Below are 15,249 nucleotides of genomic sequence, written 5' to 3' on the forward strand. Positions count from 1 at the left end.
GACTCCCATAGCAGTTTTTTTTCCACTTTTGGGAACTATCCCTTTAACAAGCTGCAATCTCCTATTACCAGCAGGTGGCACTTGTAATCTATGAAAAACAATGGTATTATGATCATGTGACCTCAATATGTGAAATCAATTTTTACTAATTGCAGCTAAAATCAAGAACTCATCTCAAAAGCTATATGGCTTGCTTAAAAATCCCTTTCAATTGAGAATTTCACACAAAAACAAAACAAAACATCATCAATTTGGAAATGTGCTTGACATTTATAAAGACAATAAAATAAGTGTATTTTGAGTATGGTACACACACAAAGTTGAAGGCACCTTGACTTAGACAAACACTAACAGTTCTGCCTTGGATTCAATCAAAGACAAACAAAACATATTGAAATGAGACTTTAACCCTTGAATTTAGAACTCTATTTCTTAACAATACAATCTTTATTCATCAAGAATAAAAAACTAATAAGACAATAGTGGTGTTGTGATGCCTAAAATATATTATTTCATATATATAAATGTATATGAAAATCCTAAATTTGCTTTTGTTGCCTAGAATAGTTTTTCTTAATTGCTAGTACACTGTGCATTGTGGATCTTTCTGAAATAGCAAATGTGTTCAGTTACCTCTTATATAAATGTGATTTACTGTTTATTTAATATACAAACACTTATTTATATACTCAATAAATTATATTCTTTTATTGCAACAAACTATTTATTGTACTACGTATCTGTAGATTTGAGAACGGTGGCTTTTCTCTGCAGATTATGAGACTTTGATTGTCATAATTTTGTACTGCTGCGGAGTACATCAACTGTTTGTGCAACAATCTTATGGAGAAAAAAAAAAAGAGGAGCTACTTAATATTACTTGGGCGCTCAGTATTTTCTATACACAGAAATGTTAGGTCTTATCGACTCGTAGATGTGGCATTCGTGTTACTGCACACTTACTGAAGCATTTGCAACACTCACTGCTGTAAAATATCATGTTTGGCCACTCATATCTTTAAAGCAAATACTTAAGTTAAAAACGTTGCATTTGAGCTGGACTTCTGCCTGCAGAGATAGTTACGCTTTTCGCTCCAGGTGCCAAATCACATCATCAAGGTGCAGATGGAAGATCTTCGTGGAGGACAAGTTGAGTGGATCATGGCCAGACAAAATATCTCAGCTCTGCTGATCGACTGTTTTTAAAAGTCACCATCAGACAGAGTCACCACAGGAACTGATGTGTCTGTTACAGCAATAGCTGCGAGTACATGGCACCCTCCTGAATTGTTTTCCATGCAAAACAAGGAGAAAAATGATTCCAACCTTCTCTACCTCTTTCACTCACATAATACACACCCTGAGATACTCATTCATCCTTAGAGGAGGAGTGTATTAGCCCATTGTGTGGTGATCCCCCCCCCCCGGAGCAGCAAGCCGTGTTGGGACATAATGAGTGTTAATCTGAAGCTACTCATAGTGTTTGTTATAGTGCATCTCTGCTGCAGCGGCTGGAAAGGGGACGAGGTCATTTAAGCGTGATGGTAGCATAAGAAGTTGGGATGTAGCCCTCGTCCCCGTTGTTCCGGCGCACCCGAGTCCACCCATCGCCCTTATCCTCCTCCACTACTGACAGCACCTCTCCTTCCTGCATGGATATGGTTCCTTCGCTGGAGCCTGTTGACAGATGGATGATGGTGGAGGCGAGTGTCAGAGGACAAGTGGTGGATATGATATTCGCCAATGCTTGTGCAAAGCCGTTAAATCATACCTGGGAAATTGTAGAGCGCTGTGCATTGACCAATAGGTGCGGCGAGTTCCTCTTCCTCAAAGTCGTCATCAAACTCGGTGTAGATGGCATGGGAGGGGTCCGTGTCATCTGAGAGAGCTCCAGGACTAAAAAAAGAGCACAGGACAATTCTGATTATGTAGACGCAATCGAATCGCCTTGACCAGATTCAAATAATTGTACGGTTTCTAAAAAAATCTGAATAAGACTGCTGACATATTCCTGTTTATTTACATTCTGTGTTTATTTATATCTCTGTGTATCCAAATTACTAAGTAATTTGAGTAAAACAAGAGAAGTGAAGCTACGAGAACAATGACTTATTACAAACATTTAAGAGGACAAATTATGAGAAATAAAATGTTCCTTAATCATTTGAGAAGAGCTTGTTCTATGAAAACATACTATTACTGTCAAAACACATAACTTCTTTCCCAGTGCCCAGATGACTGGGGTGTAGTCAACATCACAAAGTAATAATAATAATAATAATAATAATAAACAACAACAAGAGAGAGCGAGAAAGAAACTAAAGAAAAAAATTACTAACATTTCAGACTTTCAATTTAATTGTGATGTTTTTTTATGAAATATAAATAAATAAAAATCCCAATTAATCAAGCCCCTGATGCATAAAATTCCATAATAATACCAAAATATAAAAATTATTGCAGACTGGATACAAGGTCCACTATACAATATATTGACTTCTAAAGCTTCTAAAGTTTGTCTGTTTCAATTGTGTTATATCTTTATTATTTAGGAATTTTTTCTTGAGATTTTTTGTTTTAATTAACACAGTGAAATCATGTCCAACATTTTGCACTCTTGTGTGCTGTTGTCAAGGACACAAATGAGGAGTTGATTAAACATATAATGGTTTTTGCACAAGACAGTAGAAGGAAAACGACATGCATTTCTTAAGTTTATAGGAAACTTGCTGATAACACTGGTCTGCGTTCTTACAAATCGTCTGCTTCAGAGATAAAAATTTGCTATTTATTATGTATTTTGATGTGCTGAATTCAAATATGAAAATTAAAACAACTGGCTACTGTTTTTTGTTTTTTACATCTGTGCATTGTGTAGATAGTACCCGTCCCCTGTCCTGTTTATGTAACCCTTTAAAAATCACCAAAGGGTTATATAAATCAAATTTTCTCATGAAACAAAATGTTTAAAAAAAATGTTTTGCATAGATTAGTCCTAATCAGTGTCTACTCTGCTCTTCTTGCCTTGTCTCTTGTATTCATTAAATGGAGCATCTCTTTGTCACTGTCCAGCAATAGTCTGCCAGCATTGATTAAGTTATCTGCCCTGTTCACAAAAGTACGAGGCATCTCTGCTCACTTTGGCTAAACAGAAATGTGCACCTTTGTGAAATCAAACACTGACAAATAAGAGAGCAAGACACTGTATGAAAGGGGTACAAAACTTAGTTCCTGGTGGGCCACAGCCCTGCAGAGTTTAGCTTCAATTCTAATAAAACACACCTGATGCATCTCATCTAGTCCTTCAGGCTTACTTGAAAACTACAGAATTGCGTATTGAAACTAAACTCTGTAGGGCTGTGGACCTCCAGGAATTGAGTTTTGCACCCCTGCTGTATGATTCCTAGAACTGACATCGGGCAATTTGTTCAGCAGAGTGATCGAACACAAAATAAGGTAATTTAAAGAACGTCTGTGACCAGACAGTTGATGGACCCCAGTTTGACTTCCATAGTAGGAAAAAAAATACTATGGTAGTTGATGGGGTCCAATCAATCAACTGTTTGATTACCAACATTCTTCAAAATTCTTTCACAATTCACTAATTTTACAATTCTTTTGTGTTGAGCAGACGAAACAAACCCATGCAGGTTTGGAACAACCTGAGGATGAATAAGTGATGATAGAGTTTTCATTTTTGGGTGAAGTATCACTTTAAAGGGGTCATCGGATGCCCATTTTTCACAAGTTGGTATGATTCTTTAGGTACTTCATGTAAAGTTTGTGACATACTTTGGTTAAATTCCTATTTATCCCCTTTTACCTCCTAAAAAACAGCTCTGTTCACAGCGACCCATTTCGGTGCATATCTCTTTAAATGATAATGAGCAACTGCTCACCCCACTCCTCTCTTCCATGGGGCGTGTCGACACATAAAGTGCTGCCTTGGTGGACAGTATACAAATGGCTGAGGGCGGAAATAAGCTAATACGGGACAGTCCGTCAGTGGTCGTGGGCGGAGCATGAGCAATATGACATCAATATGACAAAATCCAAACGGATTGATTATTGAGACCGTTTAGGCTTTTTGAGGATAAAAAAAAGGAGTGAATGGATTTTTTTCATTGTATGGTGGTTGTGTCCACACAATGCAAAGACACATTTATATGCAAACACCATATAAAAGTGAATTTTGCATCCGATGACCCGTTTAATCCCAATACACACCATAATTAGAAATAAAAATGGTTGAAGTAAAACTGACCTGCTGGGGTTGTGAGCACCGTTATTGTTCAGAGAGTGAGTGGAGTATCGTATCGAGTCTCCCCGGCCCCCTGCTTCTGCAAGCCAGGACTACAACAAACCAAGAAGTGAGTGTGCTGAAAAAGTCTTTATTAAGCGAATAAAGATTTACAGACAGCGTTAAAACTGAAACCTCATATTTGTTGAGATCTCCTCGCAGTCTTTCCATGTTTTGTGCCGTCTGAGTGATCTGAGGTGCCAAACTGGCAGGATCTCCCATCTGAGGGTTTTTTTCATATACATCTTTCATTTTACCCAGAGCCTCACTGCAGAGAGATATACATGTATTTATTTAAGATAGAAAGAGACTGATCGTAAAAGACAAAAGACAAAGAACAAACAGATACGGTTACTCGTGGCACTCAACACCACTGATTCCTCAGAGACCTGAAGAGCTTAGTAAACAAAGCCCAGACCCCGGTAACCCTGAGGATTCAGCTGTGGCCGGTTGCCATGGAGATGGTTGTCGGAGAGGCGACTCACCTCTGATCCATTTCCTTCTGCAGCTCCTTGCTGATGTCATCGATCTTCTGCTGCAAGCGTTTCCTGCGCTGCTCAGGAGGAAGATGGGTGAAGCCCTCCGTGTCCACAGGCTGAGGAGAGATGGGTCGGGGGAGATAGTGTCACTCACAGAGATTCACACCAACAAACAACCCCACCAACACCACAAGATAAGCCGTGAAAGACGTCCACCAGAGAGCCAACAGTAAGAGTTCAGGTTTGCAGAAGCAAAAGATGTAATGTAGCAATTCGGCACAAGAGTAATTACACCGCCTGTTACAATTGTTCCACTTAAACACTACAGGCTGTATGCTTTAATGAGATTTTGGCAACACATTTTTCATTTATGACAAGACAGACATGCTTAAATGAGTGATAAGCAGTTTTACTCAAAGAATGTTCTGGGTTAAATAAAACTAGCTTTTTGAACAGAATTTGTGACATGCCGTCGACTATTCTGTAAAGGAATAGTGACCGGAGGGGTTTAAAGGCAGAGTTGTGAAGCTAATATTTATGTTAACACAGTTACATGAAATATATTTAGTAGGACTGTCAAGCGATTACATTTTTAAAATGAATTAATCACACGATGTGGCGATTAATTAATCGCTAATTAATCATACGTCAAATTTGGCTGAGAAATTACACCCATAAGATAATTTAAAGTCGTAATTGTGTTAAATAGCAGAATATCAAATAGACATCACAAAAAGTAGCTTTAGAAAAATTATTTTAATCGATTAAACAGAATTTATTAGACAAACGTTTAGGCTTCAACGGCCACCAGGGTAAATAATGCCAGAATTTTCCTTTCCGGGTGAACTATACCTTTGATTGGGCTTTTTATTCAAATGGAAACACAGATTTTTTTTAATGAAATGATACTCTAAGTAAGAAACTAAAACTGCCAGTAGGTGGCAGTAAATGTTTAAATGAGCAAGTCATTGATTTATTCAATTAATTCAAATGACTGATTCATTCAGGAATTAATCAAGTGGCTTTCTTTATAAATGGGCCATTGAATCATTGGTTCACCAGATTTATTCACTAAAAAGATGCACCATGATGCCCTGCATCATGTTTGCCACCATCAACTGGATGAAATAGGTCTAGGGCAGGGCAGATGTGTTAAATGTGTTCATTTGAACGCGTTATTTTAACTAATTAATTAAATGAAAGTGTTAAATTGACAGCCCGGCCCCTAATATTTAGTAAAACATTTCATATTGATTACTTCCTTTGATGCGTACAGTGCGTGACGTAAATGTTATCATCAGTATACATACTGTGCAAAGCTAGATTTTTCTAACCTGCACATACGTGTATATTGAATTTTTGGGGGATTAATTAGGCTTGCTGTTTCACGGTCAAAAAAGAAACAGATGAGACAGAATACAACAACAACAGCAACTTTAGTTTTAACAAGTACACATGACGGTCATAACCTTTGGAGATAGAAGTTACAGTCAAAGAGCACAGACGATGGACAAGGATGAAACTTTCTGTTGTGCATGTGTCAAGCGCCTGTGCTAGACTTATATTTTAAAGTTGGATATTACTTAGAGCAGACGGGTTCAATAGCAGCACTAGCCTAATGTTAGTTGAATGATGAAATGTAATGGCTACACTATCAAAAAAAGCGCGAAAGTTTCATATTTTTAGCTTTTATTCACAGTGCTGTAGACTTGCCCCAAAAGTGTATTGCTGTTTTCAATTGTTTTTACAAACCCGATGGAGAGATGTCGTCAATAAGGTATAGATTTAATTTAACCAGGAATATTCCTTTGAGCAACCCTCAATGCATTTAAACCAACTTTAAAACATGTCCAATATAGTACACCATAACAGCCTGGCTTAAGCATCATTGCATAGATTATGTGTTTATATGCCTTTGTGTTTGCAGTGTCTCACCCTGGAATAGCTTGTCACGGTTTAAGAGCCATGATATAGAGTGTACTGTTAATAAGCCCAGAGGCTTCTGTGCCTTTTACTGACAATGACCACCTCTACAATAGTGAATGATAGAAAATCTGTCATTTTAGAGAAGATGTAGAGGTGGTCATATGTGAAAATCCTCAGAAGCAGAAAAAAATCCAATAAAGACGGAGGAAGTGGAATATACATGTATACGGCAAGTACGGCCCGTACCATTTTAAGCTTCTCTGGAGCAAACTAAGAAAGAGAGAAATAAACAGACAGTGCTTTATAAGCTGGCATCACACTAGTAAATTTTTTTCCTTCTGATTCTTAGTCTCTCATGCTGGTCACTTCACTTTTGTCTAGTTCGGCATCTTACAAAAAGCAGCTCTGAACGCAGTGAGAAACGCAGATTTCAGATCTTAAGCTTTTGCGTGACCTGCTTCTTATAGGAACCCTGAAGTATCATGCAATATCATGAAACATGATTGGATTAGCACAGCCCTAGTAGATGTGCATAACCAATAAGCTCTGACTCAACAACTGACATGCCTCTGCACTGCTCAAATCTCATCCAAACAGCATAAAATTCCTGACCATTGTCGACCGTGATTGTGTAAACATGCGTTTTTGGCATTCGCCCTGAACTTACATGGGCAACAAAATAAGAAAGCAAAGGCAGAACAGTCTACTTCTATTTAATTTAAGTCACGTTTTCACATAAGCTGACAAGTTATGCTGGAAAACATGAGCATACTACAAGCTCCAGAGGGACAAACACACAATCACACTCACTCAAAGGACAAAGTTACTACGTGAAACTCATTCTAATTCAGTCTTTGCTCCTGTTCTTATTTCAGCAAGCTTCATGTTGATTTGATGCCAATATGGGACGTTTAAATGCATGGGAATGAGAAAGAAATATCCGAGGCAGTCGTATAATTTGCCACCAAACTTTCATTCTTAATCGTAGAGCTTGAAAGACTCACTGCCAGAAGAGGTTGAGATTTCAGCCACAGCATTCGGTAGGTGACATCTCTTACTGTTATCAGTTCTTTCGAGTTGGCTAGTTGTGATGTCAGCCTTAGCTACAACTCAGTAGGTGTTAGAAGTGTACTAGAGGAGTGTGGAAGGAATAGGTGAAAGGTTGGTGCTGTTGTGGTTGAAGATGAGTGGTGAAAGAGCTGTGATTTCTACTTCATTTCATGTGCATGTGACCACAACTCAGACCCAGATCAATCTAGTGCTGCTAAACGCCTTAAAGAGACGTGCCAAAAACAGCAGCACACAGGTGTAGCAAACTTGCTTGATCCCTGACCGGTCACACTCACCGTTCTCTTGAGGGTCCGGAAGGAAGAGATTCGGGGTTTGACTGTCTTATTGATTTCCTTCAAACAGTACGACAGGGGGTCCCGGCCAAACTTTGGGGAAGGGGGTCCGTTAGCGGGCGAGGGGGTGGGGGGTGTGGAGAAAGGACTGAGCGAGGACGAGGGAAGCTAGGACAGACACCAGGCACAAACCAAGAGGAACACAGGGACAGGACGGCAGGAGAGGGACAGGGGGAAGGGTAAAAACAAACAAAAAACACATATGACAAGGGAAAATAAAGAGACACCATCAAACACCTCAAAGCAACATCAAAACAGCAACGAGGACAACACTGGACCAACCTTAGCAAGAGCCAAGAGAAGCAAGACAAAGAAAACCCAAACCCACAACAGCCCCAAATCCACAAGCCCCAGCAAAGCCAGATGAAGAAGCAAACAATGGCTCCATCAGAAAACAATAAAAGTCTTGGCTTGTTCAATGGATAATGTGGCCTTCAAGAGATGCAGGAATGATGGTAAGGACATACATGAATGGCACCACAATCTGAGGTCATGTAGATTACACAACTATGGTCTATACAAACTTTGCTTAATGTTGATGAAAAACAGTTACAGTTGAAAAAAATATTTTTTATGTGGCAGCACGAAAACAGACAAAAAAAAACAAGGCATAAATTGTACGCCTACAGCAAATCCACTGCTTTTTGTCTTTTCATTTGCTAAAGAGGTTCTGGTCTTTGTCAGAAAAAAAGAGAGCAAAAATTACACCAAAATGTCCATTTCATTCCAACCAAAATCTCTTGAGAGCACATCACATTGAATTCATGACAGCCAAATGCATAAGCTTTCCAGAAGAATTTGCACTGTAGGCAGCATAATAATAGTCAATGTAAACAATGTACAAAACTATTACTGTTTTACCCCCCACTATGGATGTAATGAGTGGAGCCACTTTTTGCCCAATCAACATTCGGAGGTTTATGTTGGATTGCATAGCAACAAAATGGCCTAAAAATTAAAGGAGACCTGATAATTCAGTGAATAAGCTGTGCACACTTGCTCTTTTCAAAAGTGAGCTGCCTATAAAGACAACCTCACAGTTAAATCTACAGCTCAGAGTTTATTCCAAAAGAAGCTGACAATAGCTAAGATACTAGTTACTCTAATAAGCACAAAAAGTATTTGAAGCACACAAGAAACTCAATTAATTCTCACATGTTGATTCAAAAACAAGACTTATAAAATAAAATAAACAATACACAAATATTGGATGAAATCATGCATTAATTAGATGGAACTAATAACTTGGAACATAATTTGGAAATATTTTTCACATTAGGAGGGCCTATGACCTTTTTCTAAGTTTTATAGGTGAGCAGTTCACAAAGTGGAACAGAGCAAAAAAGCATCACCCTGATACAAGAATTTTTTTTAAGTTTTAAAACCTACAATTGCATCAAACAATCCTCTGCAAGTTATATGGCTAAACGAATGACAGTTTGGAGCTAAAAATAAGTATTTCCCCTTACATTGGTTTTAGCTTCTCGACATTGCGACTGTCTCAGCCGGAAAGCAAACATGCACGGCGAGCAAAAAGTAAAGCGTCAAGGAATAAAGGAAGATGTTTGATCTACACGACTAAGGGTAAAGGAAGAGGGAAGTAGATTTGAGGTGCAACTTTTGTAAAACACGACAAAAACTTGATATTTGCTTATTCGCAAGGAAAAGAATGGATCTGCACAATGATTAGGACTGAAATGAAACAAGACAAGACTAGACATTTAAGCTGGCAAGCTCAGGAAGGCTGGCAGAGGAAGCGCTGAGGGTCATGTGAAGAACGCCAAGCATTGAACAAGCAGGAAATAAGATTATTGGAGGAGCAGGAAATGATATTATTAATATGAAGGTGAAGTGTTCCTAGAAAACACTTCAGACCTATATAGGCCACAGGGACAAAGAAAGATCCATTGAATCCTATGCAGAGCTCTGAATCATCACATGACTGAAAAGGGAATGTTTTTAATGCTTCGCCTCCAACCCTCATTTTAAGAGGATTTTTCTCCTTAACAACTTAACCAGATGCAACCGAGCATCTTTCCTGATGGCAAACAGTGCACAAAGGTGTCATTGTGATGGGACTGAAGGATATTTTATACAGCTTATAATAGCAGTAGTGTGTGTGTGTTAAGGCCCATAGCAGAGGCAGCAGTGTCCCAAAGAAAAGCACAGACACAGCAGAATGAGCACTAGGTCACACGCTGAGCTAAACAACAGAGCTGGGGGCTTTTCAATCCCCATTTACAGCCAGACAGCCATGCAAAGGGTGTATACTGGAAACCGTCTGTGTTGGGTGCGTCAGAGAGATTGAGAGCTGGGGTAAGGAAAGGTGACGGATGATTTAAACATCATGCATCTTTCAGCTGTGGCAGGGAGACGAAGGGTGCAAGAGAACACACCTTTACTTTACCTTTTCTAGTGACCTTTCAAAGACCTGAAACAATGTTTTTCCCACAAATCATCTCAAGCCAACCATTGTTACTTTTCAGACTGTGACTCTCCTCTATTATATTATAGGGCAGGAACCCTAAACTAGAAACTTCCAGCCAGCTAAACTTTGCAGGATTATGGCCCCTAAGGAACATAATGGGACACCCCTGGTTTAGATGGTTGATCAGGTGGACTATCAGAAGTTAGAGCTGTCAGACCAGTATGGACAAGCTGGTGGGATCTGGTTGAGATGGTTACCTAAGCTTTGGCCATTTTTGACTGGTATGACAAGGTTTTCCAGCAGGGAACTTTACATCTCCACAAAGAACACAGGAATTTCATCAGATGGAACTCTGGTTTCATGGAGTGGTGAAGCCTACCTTGCTCTTCTTATTAAACAACCGGAAGGTTTTATTCTTGTTCTTGCCCAACAGCTCTAGGGGACCTTTAGGAGTGCCAAGGCTGCTGTCCGAGGAGGCCCGGTTGATGCCCTGACTGTAGTCCTCAAACTCCAGATCTCCTGGTCTCTCGAAGCCAGACTTATGTTGCTCTATAAGTACCACAGAGTCCTGAATAACACAGAGAAGTGTTAGCTACCCTATGTGTCAGTTTGCAGAAGGTTGACTGCTCTCTCAAAGTATTTGGCTTAACGCAGGGGTGTCCAATCCCTCTCCTGGAGGGCTAATGTCCTGCTGAGTTTAGCTGCAACCTGCCCAATCACACTAGTAATCCCTAGTTCAGGTATGTTTAATTACAACTGGAGCTAAACTCTGCAGGATTGTGGCCCTCCCGGAGCAGGATTGGACACCCTTGGTTTAATGAAAGCAGGAAATGTAACTGTTTATCTTAGAAACGCAACTCAACGTACGTTCCTCTCGTTTACATTCGTGCCAGCTCTGGTAATGCCCTCCAGACACTTCCCAATGATGGGCATGACTTGACGCTCCGTGTCTGCAAACTGGATGTAGCCCTGTGCCATCTTTTTAATTCGCCGTTCATCCATGTCCTGCAGATTCTGCAGAGAAAATAACATGCATATAACTCTAGATATCAGTATAAAGTCTGCAAGACTGCTTGGGATCATTCCCATAGTAAGCTGATAGGAACAGATGTGTCTTGACACGTTAGGACTGAGGCGGGTGCTTCTTACATTGAAAATAAGGGGCATGTCTGTGAAGTAGAACTGATTCTGTTCTTTGTTGTACTTCTGAAGCTGTGCAGCATAGTCGTTTTTACACTCTTCTGCTATGTGTGTTCGCATATGTGCCTGCTGTTTGGCCTATGGTCAGATAAAAAAAAAAAAGTGAAATCAGACCCATGTACATAAAGAGGAACAAGGAAACAACAATAATGCATTTGGATATAATGGAAATGAGATGGCAGGATGGGAAGATGTGCATACAAAGGTGCGGCAACACCTGTGAAACCTTTTGGGGAAACGAATACCTTCTCCACGTCGGCTTTGGTAGCATTGAGGTCTTGATCTGTTTTCTCTGCATTTTGAGTAGCCTTTTCTGCTTCTCTCCACTCCCTTTCAAATCGTTTTTTACTCTATGGAAAAAAAATTGAGAAAAAACAAACAATCAAAGCTATCCCTGTTGGTTACTACTTACACAATGCTCTTATTTTCAGCCATTAAAGGGATAATTTACCCAAAAGTTAACATTGTGTCACCACCAAACCTATATCACTTTCTTTGTTCCTCTGACATATTACTACTGGCTATTACACACAAATAAAGCAAGGCATTTAGCATCACCAAATGCAAACCTGCTATGAGTATTCATGCGGCATATTTGAATATACATTTAAAAGTCCCTGTGAAGGGGCTTGAGTGCGGTTTTATCAAAATATGCTTATGGTAAGCATATTTACACTGCCAGAATAGGTCTTTATTTCCTATATACTGCACTATGTGCCGTTCACATAGTGTGAGTAAGTGTGTGAATAAGTGATTGATTTCAGGGACAGTTGTGGGAAGCTTCAGATTCTAGAGAGCATTTGATTGGACAGACAATATGGTAAGTTCTTCTAATTGTGAATTTTGCCATACTTTAGGAGCACCCTCTCTTATTGATGACCTTTTATTGAAATAATTGTTGGTATTTTTGTAGCTTAACAGCATCTATCCCCACTCACTTTTATTTTTTGGATAATATCAGCATTAATATTCTATCGAACATCTTTTGTTTTCCAAAGAGGAAAGAAAGTCATACTGGTTTGGAACATGATTTCTACGTGAAAGGCGGCGGAGCCTCAGTGCCACACCCACCTAGTACGTAATCGCCACGAACCAATGGTAGCACGAAGGTGTTTACCAGCTGGAGTGAACTTTTCTGGAAAGTTCGCTTTGGCAAGTCGTTTCGAACTCCCAAAACGAACTCCAAACAAACTTCATTTGGCCTGATTTTGTTCGAAATTACATCACATCAGGGCTGTGTTTCCCAAAAGTTGACCGTAGAGACCATTTGTGGCAATTGTTGTATGATCAACTTACGATGCTTTTGGGAAACGCACCCCTGTTCGTTCTGGTATTTCGTATATTGGGGCCTTAACACTGTTTTTCCCGACCACCCCTGTGTAAATGATTACAACATTGAAAAACAATAATAGTTTTAGAGAGATCAAATTTTGATAAAACATCTAAAACAATTTTATTTCTTTAAAATAATGTGCACGAAAAAATATTGTGTAACTATGGACATTTATTAATTAATAGTCAATTGTGAATTTGTTATCATAATGAAGTCTGAAATAGCTGCCCGTTGTTAGCTAACTGAAATAGCTAAATTACACTGCATATCGAAAAACTTGAATGTGTTTCTGTTTACATTCCTTACCCTTACCTGAACAAACACAACGGCCACAGAAACAAACGTTAAACAATCACTTTCAGTCCCCCTACAAAAGAGCCGTCTCCCCACAGTCAGCGCTTAAGCCACAAAGAGACTTGATGCAAGCCTCTGACAGGGTGCAAGAGCCAGTCAGATCTGGATGCTCAATGATACACTCAAAGACACACCACACCGCCCACAACAGGGTCTCCATCACAACCTGTCACAGAGAGAAACTTACAATGTCGAGCTGCTTGTAGGTGCCCTCCAGAGACTGTTGTGCTTTCTTGGCATCTGACAGATGCTGTTCATTATAGACAGAAAGAGAGAGAGAGAAAACATGGTCATTGTGCTTTGGGCTTTCTGACATAACATCAAATTTTGAAAAAAAAAATTGTTTTTATATTTTCTGAAGAAAAATATGAGTGCTTGCTTGTACAAAACTGAAAACCATGATTTATAAGATTAAAGTCTGCATGAAATAAAAATTCATCCCATCTATTTTCTAAATGAATCATTCATAATAAGATCCATAACATGCATCCATTTCTTTTCTTGCCTTCAGAATTTTTAATTAAAGCCCCCTGTGGTGAAAACCAAGCTTTTAAATGTTGTTTATATGTCTATGTGGTGTTTTTTATATGCTTTAAGAGAAACCATGAGCAAATTCGTAAGTCAACACCATTGCTGAGTATTTTCTCCTTAAAACTGCAGTGAATCAAAGACAGTCTCAAAAACGCAGTTTGAAATCACTGGTGTTTCTGACGTCACAAACTACCTTGTAATCAATCACGTCAACGTGTGATCATCAATGCGTGGATCTCTGAGCTGGTGTGAGTGAGTGGAGGCAGGGATAATTTGCATGTTCGTAGAACCGTGTATACTAAATGAGGCAAGAGAGTTACATTCAAGCTATTTTAAGGCATGCAGAACTTTGTTTCTAGGAAAAAAACTTTTAAATATGTAATTTTGGTGATCAAAGACGAGTTTTAAGAGATACAATTATTGACTTCAGGCCAGGGGGACTTTAAAACATAACTCCATCTTCTCTCAAGTGAAGCTGAACTCTGGTGATGTATGCCGGAGTTCTCTAATCATTCAGTCCGCTTATACCCCACCCCTTTCTTATTATTCAAATCAGACTCCATCCAATCAACAGCTGTTTTTTAACAGCAAAAACGCGTTCTGTGTGAACCTGCCCTTAGAAAGGAAATAGCACACCTCTCTCAAGCAAAGAATATTTACCTCACAAATCTGAGGTATCATTCTTGTCTATATCCACAACATGTTGGGTTGAGTTTAATACTCATGTTTAGTCATTTGTTTAAATGTCTGACTCTAAGTATGAGCAATGGTAATAGTGATTTGTGCCTTAGGAAGCACACACAATAAAACAGTGTCCCATAAATTCCAAGTGACAAACAAGAGGAGACAGCTGAGGTTATATGGTGAGCTTTAACTGTTGTTTATGAAGATCATCAACAGTGTTGCGCAAATCAAAAAGAGCCTTCCTCCCCAATAGACTATAAGGTTTCTTCACAAGTTCTCCACTGCCTTTCCTTTTTACCCACAATCCCCCTCTCTGTGTCCTTCCCAGCCCTCTGTCCCACAGCATGCTTTATTTTAAGCATGGCCCAGTTTCTCCGACTGCCTCTCTCGCTCTCACCATCTTGCGCTCCTGTTTGAGATCCTGGAGGTACTTTGTGAGCTCGATGCAGATATTGATCATCATGTTCTCAGCGATCAGCTCCCTTTGGCCTGCATAGTCATTCATCTCATTCAGGATGTCCAGAAAGGCCTGGTGATTGGAGAACCTAAAGAAAAGTGATACGAATGAGATACAATGTAAGAAATCTCCATGGCCTTCTTTTAGTCATTTG

At 39.4% G+C, this 15,249-nt stretch overlaps 1 protein-coding gene across 4 annotated transcripts in view; it reads right to left on the bottom strand.

Moving 5' to 3' along the window:
• Positions 1 to 246: 246 nt before the first annotated feature.
• The window catches only part of trip10a (thyroid hormone receptor interactor 10a), a 29,567-nt gene continuing 14,564 nt past the window's right edge, over positions 247 to 15,249 (bottom strand). The window contains exons 4-16 of one of the 4 annotated variants that reach the window (XM_082178418.1): positions 15,036 to 15,183; positions 13,611 to 13,673; positions 11,982 to 12,086; positions 11,686 to 11,814; positions 11,404 to 11,550; positions 10,916 to 11,104; positions 8,052 to 8,216; positions 6,952 to 6,975; positions 4,786 to 4,895; positions 4,436 to 4,568; positions 4,265 to 4,353; positions 1,772 to 1,896; positions 247 to 1,677 (exon numbers count right to left, since the gene is read on the bottom strand). In XM_082178418.1, the coding sequence (XP_082034544.1) occupies positions 1,529 to 1,677; positions 1,772 to 1,896; positions 4,265 to 4,353; positions 4,436 to 4,568; positions 4,786 to 4,895; positions 6,952 to 6,975; positions 8,052 to 8,216; positions 10,916 to 11,104; positions 11,404 to 11,550; positions 11,686 to 11,814; positions 11,982 to 12,086; positions 13,611 to 13,673; positions 15,036 to 15,183 (1,576 nt within the window). In that variant the 3' untranslated portion in view covers positions 247 to 1,528. The remainder of the gene's footprint in view (positions 1,678 to 1,771; positions 1,897 to 4,264; positions 4,354 to 4,435; positions 4,569 to 4,785; positions 4,896 to 6,951; positions 6,976 to 8,051; positions 8,217 to 10,915; positions 11,105 to 11,403; positions 11,551 to 11,685; positions 11,815 to 11,981; positions 12,087 to 13,610; positions 13,674 to 15,035; positions 15,184 to 15,249) is intronic. The other 3 variants (XM_082178420.1, XM_082178419.1, XM_082178421.1) reach the window with 3 other exon arrangements.

This window comes from Leuciscus leuciscus (genome assembly GCF_965113295.1).
Source record: "Leuciscus leuciscus genome assembly, chromosome: 1".
NCBI classification, from domain to species: domain Eukaryota; kingdom Metazoa; phylum Chordata; class Actinopteri; order Cypriniformes; family Leuciscidae; genus Leuciscus; species Leuciscus leuciscus.